The sequence below is a fragment of the Pundamilia nyererei genome, unplaced genomic scaffold (genome assembly GCF_000239375.1).
Source record: "Pundamilia nyererei isolate P.nyererei 1_Seehausen unplaced genomic scaffold, PunNye1.0 scaffold00177, whole genome shotgun sequence".
Taxonomy (NCBI): Eukaryota; Metazoa; Chordata; class Actinopteri; order Cichliformes; family Cichlidae; genus Pundamilia; species Pundamilia nyererei.
Genome location: NW_005187578.1, coordinates 858,391 through 875,795, shown reverse-complemented (window position 1 = coordinate 875,795; position 17,405 = coordinate 858,391). Strand labels below are relative to the sequence as shown.

The 17,405-nt window shown below is 42.0% G+C and overlaps 2 protein-coding genes across 2 annotated transcripts in view; one reads left to right on the top strand and one right to left on the bottom strand.

Annotated features, from left to right (window-relative positions):
* Window positions 1–13,155, bottom strand: part of LOC102195644 (uncharacterized) — a 19,988-nt gene extending 6,833 nt beyond the window's left edge. The window contains exons 1-7 of the mRNA XM_005746331.2: window positions 12,659–13,155; window positions 11,379–11,494; window positions 10,616–10,742; window positions 7,568–8,405; window positions 3,864–4,353; window positions 2,846–2,906; window positions 825–1,760 (exon numbers count right to left, since the gene is read on the bottom strand). Coding sequence (XP_005746388.2) covers window positions 825–1,760; window positions 2,846–2,906; window positions 3,864–4,353; window positions 7,568–8,405; window positions 10,616–10,742; window positions 11,379–11,494; window positions 12,659–12,923 — 2,833 coding nt within the window. The 5' untranslated portion in view covers window positions 12,924–13,155. The remainder of the gene's footprint in view (window positions 1–824; window positions 1,761–2,845; window positions 2,907–3,863; window positions 4,354–7,567; window positions 8,406–10,615; window positions 10,743–11,378; window positions 11,495–12,658) is intronic.
* A 509-nt stretch (window positions 13,156–13,664) lies between these two features.
* Window positions 13,665–17,405, top strand: part of dnaaf11 (dynein axonemal assembly factor 11) — a 29,360-nt gene continuing 25,619 nt past the window's right edge. Inside the window, exons 1-6 of the mRNA XM_013914184.1 lie at window positions 13,665–13,746; window positions 14,945–15,112; window positions 15,413–15,490; window positions 15,592–15,764; window positions 16,111–16,331; window positions 17,036–17,206. Of these exons, the coding sequence (XP_013769638.1) occupies window positions 13,737–13,746; window positions 14,945–15,112; window positions 15,413–15,490; window positions 15,592–15,764; window positions 16,111–16,331; window positions 17,036–17,206 (821 nt within the window). The 5' untranslated portion in view covers window positions 13,665–13,736. The remainder of the gene's footprint in view (window positions 13,747–14,944; window positions 15,113–15,412; window positions 15,491–15,591; window positions 15,765–16,110; window positions 16,332–17,035; window positions 17,207–17,405) is intronic.

Genomic DNA, 17,405 nt, shown 5'->3' with positions numbered 1-17,405 from the left:
GGGGGGGTGAAATATTTCAAATCTGTTAAGGCTTTAAGTTAAGGACGAGGACAGTGTTACAAGATGGATGTAGCTGACGTGACTTCACCTGTTCATAGAGTCGTCTAGCAGACTCGTGTCCTGGATAATTTTTAGAATGATCCAAATTTAGAAAACTAACTAGGGTTTATTGAAAATGAGCGACTGGGCCTATAAGTCATTAGGGATGTCTTTACAGAGGTCTGGTCACAGGGCCGTTTCCACACAGACGTCTACAGGACCAGGCAGCTACCGCCCCCTGGTGGCACCTTAAAAATGCAGGTTAAGGCACTTCTGCATTAGCTGATAACTTTGCACGCTACCCTATAATCTAAATATGGTCACTTCTAGTTTCAAAAAGCGGAGCCTGTAGTGATGGCACAGTGTCCATGTCCATCTTTTATATACAGTCCCAGTACCATCACGGCCAATTCATGTCTGTAGCGACTGCCAGGCTTTTTCTTATGCACAAGAGACGTCACCCGAAATAAAGACAACAGGGCTGATATAAAAAAAATATCTTAACTGGTTTTTACAGGCAGTTTTTAGAGATAAGATGCATCAGATTCAGTGGCTGAACTACATGTGGGCCAATCACAGAGTGACACAGACACGTGAAGCACGTTAGATAAACTATGGACAGATTTGATCTCTTATGTTTTGAGATGTTAGAGTGAAAGAATAAAAGATGATAAATTTAAGTAATAATTTAAGTTATAAAAATAGTCATATTAGCTGATGGATGCAGCTCGAGCACAAAATAAATGTTTTTTAAATGTTCGTAAAAACCAGCATTTAGGGGTCGCTCGGGACGTTTGGGTGACACTTCTTCATGTGCAACTTGAGGCTATATTTGACGATGAAGCTCCGGGAGCAGAGCCTGCACGCGTACGGCCGCTCGCCCGTGTGAACGCTCAGGTGCGACTTCAGGTGAGCCGACTGGGTGAACTTCTTGCCGCACTGCTCACAGCTGAACGGCCTCTCGCCCGTGTGGATGCGCATGTGGACCTCCAGGTTCTGCGACGTGGCGTACGTCTTGTTGCAGAGGGAGCACGCGAAACGTTTCCCTCTGCCTCCTGCGCTCGGCTGCTCGTTGCAGAGCTGCGGCCGCCCTGCCTGGTCCCTGTATAGGGCAAAGTTCATGACATCGCCGCCGTCTTCGTACTCGAAGGCAGAGCTGCTGGCTTCGGACAGCTGGCAGTCTGTGGGGGTCGAGCCGGAGACGCTGAGCACCTTCAGTCCAAAGGCGTCGCCATCTGTGTTTCCGTCTTGGTGAAACGCAGTAAAAGTAATTTGACCCTTTGACTGTTTGGGCCACCCTGGGTCGACGGTCAGATCGAGGTCTGCTTGGTTTGACGGAGACTCGATCAGAGCGCTGCTGCTAAAATAAACCGGCCTGTTGGCGTTCGAAGGAACCAGTGAGCACTCCTGAACCAGATGAATGCCGGGGTCCATCTGTGACGAGTACGACCCGGCAGATTCGCCAGGTTCCATCTCGACCTCGTCGTCAAGCTGCTCGGAACCCCCCGGCTCACGATCGGGAGAGTCCAGAGTGTAGACGGACACGGTCTTCTGCGTCCCTGCTGTCAGGTCGGATGTTTTCTGTGCCAGCTGCTCAGACGATGACCTATTCTCGGACTCCAAGCTTTCACGCCAGCGCCGCTTTGTGCGCCGGCTGATGGGAGTCGATGTGATGCCCTCTCTGGCTGCAGGCGCCACCCCATCAGCTGTTAACTTAGTACCTAAGAAATTACATAAAAGAAAGAAAGAATCATTACAGTTTTCATGATAAGACTCAATGCTGTGAAATGTTGAGCATCAGAACAACACGTTCTCATCCCAAAACCTAACATACAACAATATGTTACGCTTTCGGAAACATGAGAACCGTTTGGAATGAATCTACACATGTACACTTTTTTTTAACTTTCTCATCATGAATCACTTTAGAAAAAACCATCTAACAAGATTAAGGTTGTGGTTAGGTTTAGGGCTGGAATACACGGCTGGAACGTGTGTTACCACCGGGAGCTTCATTCTGTTGGATTGGATCCACAATCCGACACGTATCACAGGAACGCTCCTGTGATACCTCGGGACAAATTGTCGGTATGCTACACGTTGGGAATGAGAACAATCTCATCAGGACAAATTCGATGAATATCAGCTGTGGATGATGAGCCCGGAGTATTCTTGATGTTGTTGATGATGTGCCGTTTTTCATTTTTTTGTAAGTATTATTTATTTTTCTAATTTAATGATTTTTCTCCCTGAGAATGACATTTTTATTTTTAGAAAGTTAAGAAATCACTCATGCCTTAACTTACAAAGAAAGACTCCCATCCTCGTTCTCACAGTGCCACATCCAGCTCATTAATCTAACACTGATATCAGAGCAGTGCATGGTGTAAACCGATACATGTCGTACATTTTAAAGGAGACACAGGAAAATGAAAGGAAAGAAAGAAGTGAAGTGACCACATGTCACTCCTTAATTCTTTTTTTCCTAATAGAGCATTATAGAAACCCGTAGCCATGACGACTACACTCAGCTTTTATTTAGAATAGAGATGGTTGGTAATTTATTGATGTGTTTCTTTACTAATGATTGTTTGTTCCCTGTGGTGCGTTCAGAGTCGAGTGCAGCAGATTTTTTATTACTTTGGAATTCAATTTTGAAGTTTGGGTGTAAATAGCTCTGCAGAAAGTTATTTTACAGAGACGTTTCTGTTTTTTTCTCTCTGTTTTAAATCGTTCTGGAGCATGAACACAACCTTAATCATTGTTAATAAACACACAAAAGATTTGCTGCAGGTCGTTTTCTCACCTTCCTCAAAGACGTCGTTGCTGTCCGAGTCCTCATCTTTAATCAGCACCACTTCTGGAAGCTGCAGACGCCACAGAACACAAAAAACAACGTTAAAAGGAGACGATTAAAATATTGTTTTTATAGAAACACAAACTAAAGAAGAATAAATGTTTCTGGACTCCTGATTGGCTGACTTATCATTGAAATTAATTTAAACTTCAGTATCTCAAATCTTCAGTTAACGATCATGCTCTCTCTCAAACTGCCCTCAGGTTTCTAAAACAAAACCAGCTTCAGGCCTGATGACAAAACAAACACATCAGGCTGCACTGAGCATGTGCAGAGATAAGACCATTTTCTCCTTTTGTTTGGAAAAGAAAATTTGATGGCATAAACCTGTTTGTAAAAGTGAAATTAAATCTGAGGAAAACGATTCTTTTTAAGTACTGATTAACTGTAAGGATGAACTCGAGGTTTATACATTTTGGTTTTAATTCAAGTGAAATAAATGAAAACTTTTAAACTAGTTTTAACTTTAAATTATTTCCAAAACTCTTCTGATTATTACTGCAGTAATTAATAACTATCAGATTTGATAAATTAGGCTCATTTCAGAGAATTTTCAGATTTTGGGCGATTTAAAAAGGCCACACGTTGTAAATATCTTCCATTTATTGTCAGATTAGATAAAACTGAGTTAAATATTTAAGCATTGGCACACAATATCAATAAATTAAACGATCATCTGAATTGTTTTGAATACTGATTGCAGATTGATTCAGTTCATTTTATTAGTCATTATTGTTTATAACAAATACATATATTTGTGATTACATACACGTGTTTCTATTAGAAAGTTTCCGGGACATTTCTTAGGTAATTATGTCATTCAGACAAAATGTTATTTATTCCGTTTTGTGAGCTGACTGTATTACACTTCCGGCTCCAACCTGCGGTTGTTATCATTGTTATTGTTGCTCTCTGATGTCGGCCTGTTCCCGGGCTTCAGGTTGATTCAGACCGGCGGAGTGCTCACCTCCTCCCGCACCGCTCCAGCCGCGGCTCCTCGTCCGTCACCTTCCCGCTGCTGCTGCGTTGTTCCCGACTGCTGCGTAGCCTCCGCCGCCGGTGAGACCTCCGGTCCCTCCGCATCCGCAGCCTCCCCTCCTCCTCCTCCTCCCCCGCTGCTCCCCCGGACCACGATTGACTCGATGAGGTGTAGCTTCTTCTTCAGGTCCTCGTTCTCCTTGTGGCTCCGGGTGATCTCCAGTTGCAGCACCGCATAGCCTTCATCCACCACCTCGCAGATCTCCGCCACCGCCGCTTTGGTCAGCGCGGCCATGATGACGGAGAGCTGCTCGTGGAGAGCTTTGCTGCTTAAACCGGACATCCCGACGAACCAACGGAATCCGAACCCGAACCGGACCACACGGAGCCGCAAGGTGGGCGCAATGGTGCCGCGAGCGGAACCTGTTTGGACTTTCAACCGTCGGCAAGAGAAAAAAGAGAAAACGGTTCCTGCAACACTTCACTTCCGGAACAACACCGCTGCCTTCAGAATAAGAGCCTGTTGTTATCCACAGAACTACATTAAGAACACCGTCAGTGAGCGACTCCTAACGGCAAGAAAACAGAACAGAGCATGCGTAATTAAACAGCGCTAAGAGTTTAATGTAAAAATAGGAAAAAAGTGCGTTTTCAGGCTGTTAAAATAGTACAAGTGAAAAGGTTTAAATAAATAAGAAAAAACTGTCTATAATGGTAACAATGAAAAGTGCAGATTAAATAAAATAATAAAACCATTATTTGTAATAATAATAACAATGTAATTGTAATAATGTAAAGCTAAGTCGGTAGGGAAAAGAAAATATATAATAGACTTTTTTAAAAAATCAGATAGTAAATTGGACAAAATCATCATCAAAACATTAAAAAAAATAGATAAAATTCTTTTGAAATAACAAAAATGCAAAATGACACTGACACAAACTCATAAAAATAGAATAACTAACTATAAATATAAAGATTCAAAGTAAAACTGGAAGATGTATGAACTCAAACTATAAGATCTAATAGAAGAGGCTGGATTTTAATAATCTTTCATTTATTGTACCATTCCTTTCTTTCTTATACTTTATTCAATTACCTTAGTTTGTTGTGCTTTTGTATTAATATTTTAGTCTTTAGACATGTTCATGAAGACTCTGCTTTTCATCCAAGAGGCCTCTTCAGTTCTAAGATAACTGGCTGTGTTTCCCGGGTGTTTAACCCCTCGTCGGTTCCCTGCCCTTCAAGGTTTACCTGAGGGTGACCTGTTGAGCGTCCACCCTACCATCATGCTGAGGTCACCTGAGGCAAGATGTGAGCGCAGGTTGATGATTCAGCTGTACAGCTGCATTTAAAGGAGGAAGCCAGCGTTCACATTTTGCACTTTGAGAGAGGAGTGAAGGAGGTCAAGTGTCCACTGTGATCCATCATCACTGAACGGGATTGGTCGCTTAGGACATCGGCTCTCAGGACACGACAAGCATTTCCTCAGGTGACCTCAACAGCTCAGGACTCCGAGTGTATTTGGGTCGACCCTATCCTCAGTGGCTGAGAACCTACAGACGTATTTATATTGTTTATCATTTTGTTATTTTTCACTTGTGTAAATATAAGAAAGAATAGAAGCCAATTAAGATTCAAGTAAATGCAATATAAATAGAACAGGACTGTAAACATAAACAAACTGACATTCTGTTTGCTGTTCAGATCCTTGAAGCATTTTGAAAACTAATGATATTTTTGCTGAACTGCTTTGAGGCGTGTGTGTGCGCCACTGTGTGAATAATTTAAAGACAGATTCTGGTTGTTTTTATTAGAAACTGCAGGCTGAGCGGTGGAGCTGTCAGTTTGAACGGAGAGCACGGTTCAGACTCCAAACACACAACAAAGAGAAGACGCTGCCTGAGGAAACGCTGTCCTCTGATTGGCTGCCAGGTGTCGCCTCAGAAAGCAGAACTCCAGGTGTGTTAACCTGCAGGTAAATCAAGGATCGTTTAGTTTTCCTAAAGTAATGAAGACAAAATTAAATCACAATGAAATGATTTATTTGACCTTTTACTTACATTTATCTCAATTTTGACTTTTTAATGTTTTTATTAAATGTTTGTAATATTCTTAACATTATTTACTGTTTCACTTCTCAGCTTCATTTTGGTTTTATCGTTTTTAATGGTGAAATTCTTCACTTTTAACATCTCATCATTTTCATCTAATGTAAATATGTCATGATATTTTTTAAACTATCTTTTGATTTACTTTTTAATCTCATCATGCTTTTACGTAATACTCACATCTTATTTTGAAAAACAGAATTTTTATGTTTTCACTTTTTAAAAAAAGAATTTTCTCATTATTTTATCATCTTTATTTTATTCTCAATTTCAAAACAATCTTTTACAAAGTTTCATAATTTAGACATTTTAAGACAAATAATGTCTTAAAATTTCAACTTTGTAGTTTTTAGTTTTTTATGTTAAACTGAACTTTTTTCTTGTCATAATTTTGACATTTTTCTCTAATATTTAATGTTCTCAGAATCTAGAATTTAAAGTTTTTCTCACATTTCAGATGCTTTTTGCATAATTTTGACATCTTATAATTGAACTTCTTTTCTGTGCTCACATTGACTTTTAATTTTCTTATAATTTATACTTTATACATATTTTTATAACTGGAAATAATACGTTTTTCTAGTCTCACTGACCCCTCAAAGCACTTGAAAATTGAATTATTTTCTAATTTTAACACATTATTATACAATATAAGTTTATAATGTATAATAAAGTTATGAGATCAGACTGAGAATTCCTAATCGATCGACTGAACTAAACAGCAACTGTATTTTTGTGGTTCTTTCTCTGATGGATCTTTTTTATGTCCACCTTAAAACACAGTCGTTAACAGATGACCATCACGTCCAAAATATGAATTTTCTTGCTTCCCTCAGATTTTGCACCTGAAACACGAGCAAAGCAAAGAAAATGATCAATGTGAGCGCGCACACTTTTATTTCCAGATATACGCCAAACAAAGAATATTCACATGCTCCATCCAAACGCCGGTTTCTTCAGTTTTTGAGCTTGAAAACAATCAAAGGGAACCTGGAAACAGGGCCGTGTTTGTTTGTAAGAAATGAAGGATCATTTAATACAGAGGCAGATGGTTACAAACAGGTATGGCCTGAAAGACAACAGCAGTCAGAGCTACTGATCAGGTCTGTTCACCGAGCAGCCACGACATTAGAACCAGCTCGTGCTGCCACAGGTGCAGCGGGTGGAGGTCCTCAGTGTTTTGTTGGTTTTGTGGAACTTTAAGAAGAGTTTGCAGACAGAAGTGGACGATGACAGAGTGAAGAAGCAGGTATGAAGTGGATAAGTTAGATTTTGACGGTGACTGATCCACAGTGAACAGTTCCAGGGTTTCTCCAGTGTTTCCTTTGTTTTTACTCTTTTGCTTGGCTCCTCCCATGTTGTTCCTCCACCTTCAGGCTGGTCAGATGGCAACAATTATTCTCGTTTCTAGAAATGTGCTGCGAGCTGAACATCCACTGTAATCCGACCGCACACGATGTTGTTTATTCAGGGAAGCCTGTTAGGAGTGTTTAATGTTTTGGCTGATCAGTGGATATAAAATCAGTTTCTAATCAAATGTCTTAGAACTGAGTAACAGCAGCGAGTTCTCTGGTAACCAGGTTAAAAGGCCGCGACCACCTGCTTGCCTTGATGGTGCTTCTGCTGGTGGATCCTCAGGTTCTGCTTCCCGGCGAATCTCTTCCCGCAGTGCTCGCAGGCGAACGGCCGCTCCCCGGTGTGCACGCTCTGGTGCGTCTTCAGGTGACCCGACTGTGTGAAGCGCTTCCCGCACTGAGCGCAGCTGTACGGCCGCTCACCGGTGTGGACGCGCACGTGCGTCTCCAGACTCCGGGAGGACGTGAAGCACTTGCCGCAGTAGCTGCAGACGAAGCGGCGGTCCCTGCTGTAGCGGTTGAGCTCTAGAGCGTCCAGCCTGGAGCCACCAAGCGCCAGCGCCAAAGGGAAACCGCCGGCATTTAAGTCAGACGGTTTGTCCATGAGCGTGGGACGCTGGTCCGGTTTCAGGTACGGCCGGTGAGGGACGGGCACCATGCTCGGCAGGCCCTGATTGGTCCATGATGAGCACAGATCCAGCTCTGAGTCAAAGGGCAGTGAACTAATCAGGGAGACGCCACGCTTCAGCTCCGAGGTCCCGGGCAGCGAGGCCGGACTTCCTCCTGACTCAAGCAGGAACGACTTCCTGCTGTGAGCCACAGACACAACGCGGTCTTCCAACTCGGACGCCAAGTCAAACACGATGTCCGAGGAGCAGCTTTCGACGCCCCCTGCGGGCCGCGGGGAACCGGGCGTGCTGCGGGACTTGTGATGCGCGAGTTGCTCTGAGACCGCGTTATTATTCTGGTCCCACGGCCGAAGGTCGGCGCAGGTTGTGTTTGAGATCCTCAACCGAGACGCGCCCTGCTCACTGTCCTCCGTCTCTGACGTCGGCACCTCGGTCCCTGCAGACACACAGAGGAAAACTGAAGTTCAAACGGAGCAGGTCAGGAATCTCTTCTTCCTCTTTTATCGTGATTTTGTTTTTTAATGTGTCAGAAACAAAAACAGCTGTTTTTCCTGCACGTGCTCTACCACATGCTTTTATTTTGAAATTATACTTTCTCATGTATTATTACCACAGATAGTTTAAAGCCTGAGGGCTTCAGCTTGACTGCAAAAAAACAAGAGGTGATGAGGAGGGGCGGGTCTGACGGTGGAATCATGCTCATTGGCTAATAACTTGTGACTGACAGGTTACAGATCATTTACATGACCAAGATTTTTAAAACTTTTTTTTTTTTAATTCAGAATGAGCCAAAATGAGAGAGCACATAAACTCAGCTGCAAGATGCTTACAGAGGTCAGAGTTGTTTTCTTCAACAGCACCAGAAATCTTGTTGCAACCACATCTATCGCCACCTGGTGGCCTTCAGACAGAACGCAGGTTTAAGGCGCTTCCATACTGACCTTATTTTTTATGTTCTATACCAGGGCTCGGCAACCTGCGGCTCTTTAGTCCTTACAGTGCGGCTGCGCGTGGTTTGGGAAAATAAATTAGAAGTATTTAGCTGAAGTGTGTTTTATTTATGTTAGTTCTTTGTTAACTTGTAGTTCTAAATTGGAAGATTATTGTGATCTTGAAATATAAAAATAAAATTATATTCTATTATTTTTTCATCGCTCAAAATAAGCGTCACACTCGCGGAAGCCGGTGTACCCACCGAAACGCCGTGCATTTATCGAGACTTTCAACCCCAGGCAGGCCAATTATGGATCTTGGATCCACATTATGTGAGCAGCTCCACCGTGAACTATGTTACAAACAAACACCGCTTACGCCTCACAGACGACAGCTTACAGTCCTGTAAAGATGAAAGTGACTTCGTACAGCCCTGATCTGCAGACGCTGTGCGCAGAGGTTCAGGAGCAGAAGTCCCATTGTAAACATATCACGGCAGACCCGACGATGTTTGCATGAACAGGCTTTTCAGCATCTCTTTATTGACCACTTTACACACACGGTTGCTGTACGCACACAGACGGCTGCAGCTTTGCAGCTCACAGCCCGACACACACCAACACAACAGCAGAGACGTTAAGGCGGCGAGGCGTGATTGCGGGTGCCGCTCAGGTGCGTCCGCCTCCCCTGCAGCGGCGCTGCAGACCACGCCCCGCCGCACACATTAACCAGGTAAAATACATATTTAGGCAGAATTTTGCAAATATCTATTTTACTTTTTTTCCAATTATTTTTTAAAAGTCAGGCCAAGGTATGAGGATAGCGGCTCACAACAGTCTTTGTTTGCTGGATCATTTTAGTTCAGCTTTCCTTTTGTTATATTTCTTTAAGAGTTCAAAATGTATTAATTACATAAATAACATGTAATTTTCTCTGTAGCACTTCATGGATTTCATAAGCAGCACACCTTAGTTGTTCACACAAAGCACAAAGGTAAAAAACAGTATATACAGTGTTATCTTCATTTTAGATGTCACAAAGTATTTGCGGCTCCCAGAGTTTCCGTTTGGGTGGAAATCGGGTCCAAATGGCTCTTTGGGTGTTAAAGGTTGCTGACCCGTGTTCTATACAGTCTGTGGCTGTTACTTAATACGCATATTTACATTTCTAATTATTTAATTTATTTCATTTTCTGATCATTTTTAAATTTAGAATTTATTTAATCTACTTGTGTTTAATTTTTTTCAGCTGTAAAACAGGAATTCCCCAACTTTAGGATAAATAAAGTATATTTTATCCTTGAGGTAAAATAAATACATAAACGAAGTCTTGAAAAATAAAAGAAAAAATAATTACAATTTTATTTTTCATCCATCAGAGGAAAAAAATCCCATCCATTTACTGCTGGCCTGTCCCCTCGCTCTTATTTTGAAAGTTTAAATTGACTGGACTGCAGTTGGTTTGATCTGATTTTGTTTCTGCTGCTTTTATTTGGTGGAACTTTGCTGCTAGTTTAAAATATTCACTTATTGATTTATTTTTTTTTACTGTAAGGATTTAACACGTGAGTTTTAGCATTTTTAAAGAAGGAGCTCTGTGATTGTTGCTCTTAAATAATAATGCAATTAAACTAAATCAATAGACACACTTAACATCCACACAGTGTCTCTGTGCCTCCACCTGGAATTAAATACATTTTGCTGGCTTGCTCACCGTCCTCACTGATAAGCAGCTCATCTGTTGTAGCGAGGTCAGATTCAGCTTCCTCTTTTGGTGTTTCCTCTTTTATCAGAACAACATTCTGTTCGTTTGTCTCCTCTGCAGCTGCTGTCGAACCGTCCTGACAGTTAGAAAAAGCAGAGCTGTAGTAAATGTTTGTGACAGTGACACATCTTCTGCTGTTTAGAGGAAAAAAGTCAGCGCTGTGCAGAAAACCGGCCTTCTGTCCGCAGATGTTCTTCCTGCTGTTTTGTCTTTGATGTCTCAGGGAGACGTTGTTTCCTCGTCCTCGGTCTGCTTCCTCTGATTCAGGGAGACCTGCTAAGTGTGGCCTGATTACGATGAAAGCTTTTTAGCGACTTTTCACATTCATGAAAAAAAGTTTTTCTCTAAATATCCAAACTCATTCCATTTTCATCTTTTTATCAAAATCTGTGCAAACTTTATTACACTTTAGACCTTTTCATTATTTTTTGGATTATTTATTTTAGAGGAAAACTTTAGTGCAGCTGATCAAACGTGGAGCTGACGTCATTTAGTTCAGCCGTGTGTTTTCAAATCATTCAGAGGGAAACAGAAAGCTTCACTGAGCTTGCTGCTAAGATTTTAATTCTAATTTGATTAAAAAACGACACTACGAGGCAAAAACGTTTCTGAAAATTAAAAAGGAAGCCCCTCCTCGTGTTGCACATTAACATCACATCGTTATTTGACTGTGATCGGGTCTGCTCAGAGCTGATGTGGTGGGAAATCTCACCTCTGCGTTTGCAGGACTCGCCTCCGCTGTCACCTCCAGCACCGCGACACGTCCACATCGTCTGAGGTTTGACGCCTTCGGCTGTTTGGCGCTGACTCCAGCGGGCGAGGCATGATCTGAGAGAATTTAAAAAAATGCCACAAACACAAAAAAAGGTCTTTAAGTGAGTCAGGAGACCGAGAAACACAAAACACAGGATGCACTCCTGTCTCCGTTTTGTGCGGATTTTAAAACTGTGAGGAATTTAAAACTTTAAAGGTTTTAAAGTCACATGACTGTGATTGAATGCTGCATCTTTCAGACCAAATATTGCACATGCACAGAACTTAAACTTAATTAATCTTTTTAAGGGATTTGAATGAGACAGCGGCTCTGTAGTTATTTATTTAATATGATGAAATATTCTTTATTTATCCCAGGAGCTGGAAACTTCTTCTAACAAAGCAGCTAAAATGTTAAACAACAGTGGAAAAGATCAATAAATCACAAATATGACAAAATAATAACAAAAAGAAGCTCAATTAAATAAAAGATGAAATAAAAGAGGTCAATAACTGAAAAAAATACAGTAAAAAAGTGAACAAACATATTTCACACTGTTTTTATAACATCTTTTTTACTGGTTTATAACTGGTTCTATACTGGTCTAATTGGTTTTATAAGGCTTTATAACTGTTTATACAGGTTTCATACTAGGTTTAACTGGTTTTATTCTGGGTTTATAATGGGTTTATAACTGGTCAGCTGCTGGTTGAATCGTCAAACAGCAGCTGCCAACTCCCACCTTAGCCCCCCAAATATCAAAGTCAGTCATTTTGGTAGTGTTAAAAATAAAGTCGTTTAATGAAATCCACCTTTAAATCTCAAGATCTTTTCTGTTTTTCTAGTTATGACTCGTATTTTCTGCGTCTTTATACCATCTCTTTATTTCGGCTGATGGAAGCAGCTGGAAAGTTTGGTTCATTCAAAGTGGGACTGGTAAACGCATTACCAGTGCTTGGTTTACAGTGAAAACACCCGAATAAAGTGTACACTGAGTGCAGTCCGTACTTTGATTCATAAGCCGAATTCATACATGACTATTGGAAAATATCATGCGGAGACAAAAGTGTCTGAATCTTCGACAGGGCAGTGAAAAAAAACGCCTTTTAAACTGTTTTTCAATGGAGCTTGGTTCACGTCGCTCTGAAACGCGCTGTGAGCCTAAACAACGGAAGTCTCGCGCTCAAAACATCACCGGGGTCACTGACCTGCAGATGACCGAAAGCCTGAAAACTCACCCGGGGTGAAATCCAGCAGCCTCTCGCAGCCCTCCTCCTCCTCCTCCAGCACGGCGGCGCTGCCCCGGTGACCCCGGGCGATGATGGACTCAATGAGCTCCAGTTTCCTCCGCAGCGCCTCGTTCTCCTTGTGACTGCGGGTGATCTCCAGCCGCAGCACCGCGTAGCTGTCGTCCACCAGCTCGCAGATCTCCGCCACCGCTGCTTTGGTCAGCGCCTCCATGATGGACGTCAGCTGAGAGTGAAACCCCGTATAGCTCGTCATGTTCAGCCACCGAGAAACGACACCAGCCGCCGAACCGCGAATTAAATCGACATTAACAAACACTGTGGACTCAGCAGAGGAGCGACGGCCCGCCCGTTTTCACGCTAAGAAAGGGTTTTGGGGTTTTTTCAAACCCGGTGAAAAATAGGATGGATGCTGCGGAGCACCGACCGTTTTTGTTTGGAGTGGATCCGTAGTCTCTTTAGCAACTTCCGCCAGAACTTTCAAAATAAAAGATCAAGATCTAGCCTCGCTAGGTTCAAGTATACATTATAAATACCAATTTCCGCTTAAATATATTACCTTTGATACAATTGTTGGATTCCTTTTCGTATTTTTAGATAATCTTTTTATTTAAATATACTTAATGTATATTTGTGTCTTTAAATATTTTAACTGTTCCAGTTTTAACAATATACATATGTCTTTGTACTACGGTTAGATATCAACTGAAGTTGAACATAGTGCTGTAAATCATCACAGCCTTACTTTACCCAAGTAAGTAATTAACAACACGGTTTTTTTTTTAGTTACAGTCGAAGAGCCTAGCAAAATGCCTCTTCGGATAATTAAAGTAACCACACTTCAAAGTTAAACAGCAGCACACATCCGAAAAGATCTCAGCATTCCTATTCGTGAATATCCGCGCCTCTGTCGTGACAGTCTTAAAGTCAGCATAGGGCAATTTCAAAAAGCACCGTCAACAATGTAACTTCATTTGTAGTCCGTTTGGAGTGGTGCATTTTACCACAGCACTCGAACGCAGCAGCTGCTGTTTGGTTTCCATGGCAACGGTTGGCCACAGATAGGACGATGGTTTACAGTAAGTGAAAGAAATAGAGGCAAAAATACACCATTTGTTGTTTCAATGTTCATAACTGACAGTATAACCGATTTTGTGGCCTGTCCGTGAACTTTTGTTGTTTTAAACCCGCTTTGAACCGGTTTGTGCCCGGTATGAACTCACGGGACGGTCATGGCGGTGAAATTCAAGTTAGCATGTTGTCAGAAAACGTATTTAGTATTTCCAGTGTTAGTCTGTGTTAGTAAAAACAGTTCAGTTCTCTGAATGATTCAAAATATATATTCATATGTCTGTCAGCAGTTCGAGTATTTGTATACCGTGATAGTTTGAAGACACTTAAAGGATACTAGAAATATATTTCAGAATGAAAGTGAGTTTTTTAATTATGTTCTGGGTTTCTCAAACATCACAGGTGTATGTTTACAGGGAACTAGAGCAGGTATCAAGATTGTAATACTGGGTTTAAAGTTGATTTGGTTGCAGCTTAAATGTGTTTTTTTAACCCTGAAAGTTTCTGATGAATCTAAAAAAAATTTAGATTTTTTTTTTAAATGAAAAAGGCCCAAATTTCAGCCCACTCTTATGTACTCTAAGGGCCTGTCAATCGTTAAATATCCATAACTCGAAGTTAAATCTTTGAATAAATTTATTATACAAAAATCAGTGGATTTTTCTTTCCAGATTTTATATGAAAAGCCCCAAACTCCTCTTTACTTTGGCTACATTGCTAAATTAAATCTAGTGTTATTTTATGGTGCTAAAAATAAGAAGTTTATTTATGTGGGACAGGATTGCTCTGAGTTTTCGTGTTTTAAAAAGTACTTTAAGTCACGTGACTTAACAGGCACGCTTTAACTCAACTTGAATTTATGAAAACAGAATTCTGTTTTTGTACATTTAAGCTTTGAACACTTTTTTGGCCATGAAAGTAAAGACATCCTAATTATTAAAAAAAACTGACTATTTCAGGTCATCAGGATCCTGTTTTTAACCGACTTAAAACCATGTTTAACAACACACATGACTATTTAGTTTTATTTTTCTAATTAGCATCTACTATAAATTAGTATTGATTGAATAATTTGTGATTAGAGATTGAGTGAAGCAGGTTAAACCAGGCTGCAGCATTGATTCTCCCCAACTCCTGCTGACCTGCTGAGAAGACGTTTTTATTAGAAATGGGTTCAGGTGAAGTTCAAAGGAAAATCTGTTTCAGTCACAGAGGATTTGATCCGCCGGCGCGCCGAGCACAATGAGTGTGAGATCTTCTCACTGGAGGAAGTTTCTCTGCATCAGCAGGACATCGAGAGGATCGAACACCTCGACAGGTGGTGCAAGGAGCTGAGGATCCTCTACCTGCAGAACAACCTCATCCCCAGGATCGGTGAGACTGGCCTCAGTGTGGGTAGAACCCTTTGAAGAAAGAAATGACTGCATTTTAGTGTTGGCTTGGTCTATTTACTGAAATATCACCAGTTATTATGAAAGTGAGGTCTTGAGAACAGCTGTGGTATTTATGTTTGGGCCACTACTACTTGGGCTGAGTTTAGCTGACATCAGTCAGATGTTAGATGTGTTGTCACATCCTCTTACCAAGGAAAACATTCACACAGATGCTTTTGTTCTCAAAAGTCATCAGCTGCCTCTACAGGAACTTTGTGATTTTGTGTTTTTGTTTGTTTAGAAAATGTTGGCCGACTGAAGAAGCTGGAGTACTTGAATCTGGCCTTGAACAACATTGAAGTCATTGAAAACCTTGAAGGTCAGTGCATAGCGTATGTACGGGCTTTAATTCAGCGCTTGTTTTTCTGCCTGTAAACATGTAAACATGTCGCCTTTCTGTTTCCACTTCCCGCTCATCAGGCTGTGAGAGCCTGCAGAAACTGGACCTGACGGTGAACTTCGTGGGCCGCCTGAGCAGCGTGGAGTCCCTGAGACACAACATCCACCTCCGAGAGCTGTTTCTGGTGGGGAATCCCTGCACGCAGTTCGAGGGCTACAGGCAGTTTGTGGTGGCTGCACTGCCTCAGCTCAAGGTAACGTCTGAGGTGGATCCTCATCTACATCCAGAGAGGTGGAGGCTGCGGTTATTTGTTTGGGTTTACTTATTTTTTACTTATGATTGAGGCAGCTGAGCTCCGTCTGGAAGATTCTGATGACAAAGTATTTGATGAAAAAGTGTCTGCAGGGATTCAGTTAGTCGGATGTTAAAAGGTCAGAGCTGAGAACACTTCAGTGAAAGCAACAGCCAGTGAAGCTCCAGGAGAAAAATGTGTGACAGTCGTTTAAAGACCACTGAAAGCAGTTTGGTCGTCAGGCTGTGAGCTTAAACCCTGATGGAGGTTCAGAGTTTGAGTCCCAGCTCTCGCTCTGTGTCCTCAGAGTCTGGACGGGACAGAAATCAGCCGGTCAGAACGGATCCGAGCCTCGCAGGGTCTGGAGGAGGCGAGGAGGCGCGTCGCTGAGCAGGAGCAGGAATACCTGAGGAGGAGAGCTGAGGAGAAAGAGGAGGCGAGGAGGAAGGAAGCAGGAGTTGAGGAGGAAAAGAAGGAGAGGAAACCAGGCTTTGATGGCCGCTGGTACACCGACATCAACAACACAGCGTGAGTGAGAAGATAAATCGTTATCTCGTACAGAAAGTTTCTGAGATGCTGCCATTCCAAACTGCAGTGAGACAAGATTTCACTTTTTATTAACGTCCTTGTTAATACGCATGAGTATGTTGAACAAATCTGCTCTCAAACAGCAGAATATTCAAGTAAGTGAAACTGCTAAAATCAGGAGGAAGAGGGAAAAAAGGGACAAATATGTTTGCTGTGTGGACTAGATTTGGCTTATGATGAGTCACTCTCATATCTGCTTTACACTTAGAGATTTGTTTTGGAAGTAAAATATGTGAAAGTGAAATCCAGAAAACGTGATTTCAAGGAAGCTGTTGCTGATTTTTGAGGCTCAGACTGCAAACACTGTGTCTCCTTTAGTTTCCTGGTCCCTGAGGCGGACTAAAGACCTCTGACGAGGATGTCACGTATGTAGAGGCGCTCTAGGCGGTCAGAGGTGTTGCTAACTGCGATAGAGGGCGTGAAAAGTAACAATAAGTGATGATAACATCTTAAATTTTTTCTAAAACTATAAGGAGTCAAGATCCAGGACCTTTACTGTCAGTGTGCAGCCACAGCAAAATTACTCTTATGGAATCTTCACGTGATTCATAGCAACACTTACAGGTCACCCTGATGAGTTCAGGCGAAGAGTCTTTAAACTGTCTTTACAAACTCAGTGATGACCTAAGACCTTCTGGTTTCAGCAGTCCAGAGTCAGAGAAGAATAAGGAGAACCAGGAGTTGAACGAGAACCCAAAGAACCCGGAGGAGGAGCAAAGGGAGCACGAGTTCTGGCACACACCGTGCAGCTTCACCCCCGAATCTCGTCTGGAGGCTCACCGGCACCTGGAGGAGAAGAGGCGGGCCAAGGAGAAGTAAGTGCCGTGAGATCTGAGCACCACACCGACTTATTTACTCAACTGTTGTAATGAACTCACTGGTTAATCAGGCTGTATGAAATAATGAGGTCAGTAAGGCCCAGACAACAAATATGTGCCTTGTACAGGAGACATAAAAGAAAGCTAACAGGCTGTTTCAAAGTGTCAGCTACAAACTTCTGGGGGGCGGGGGGGG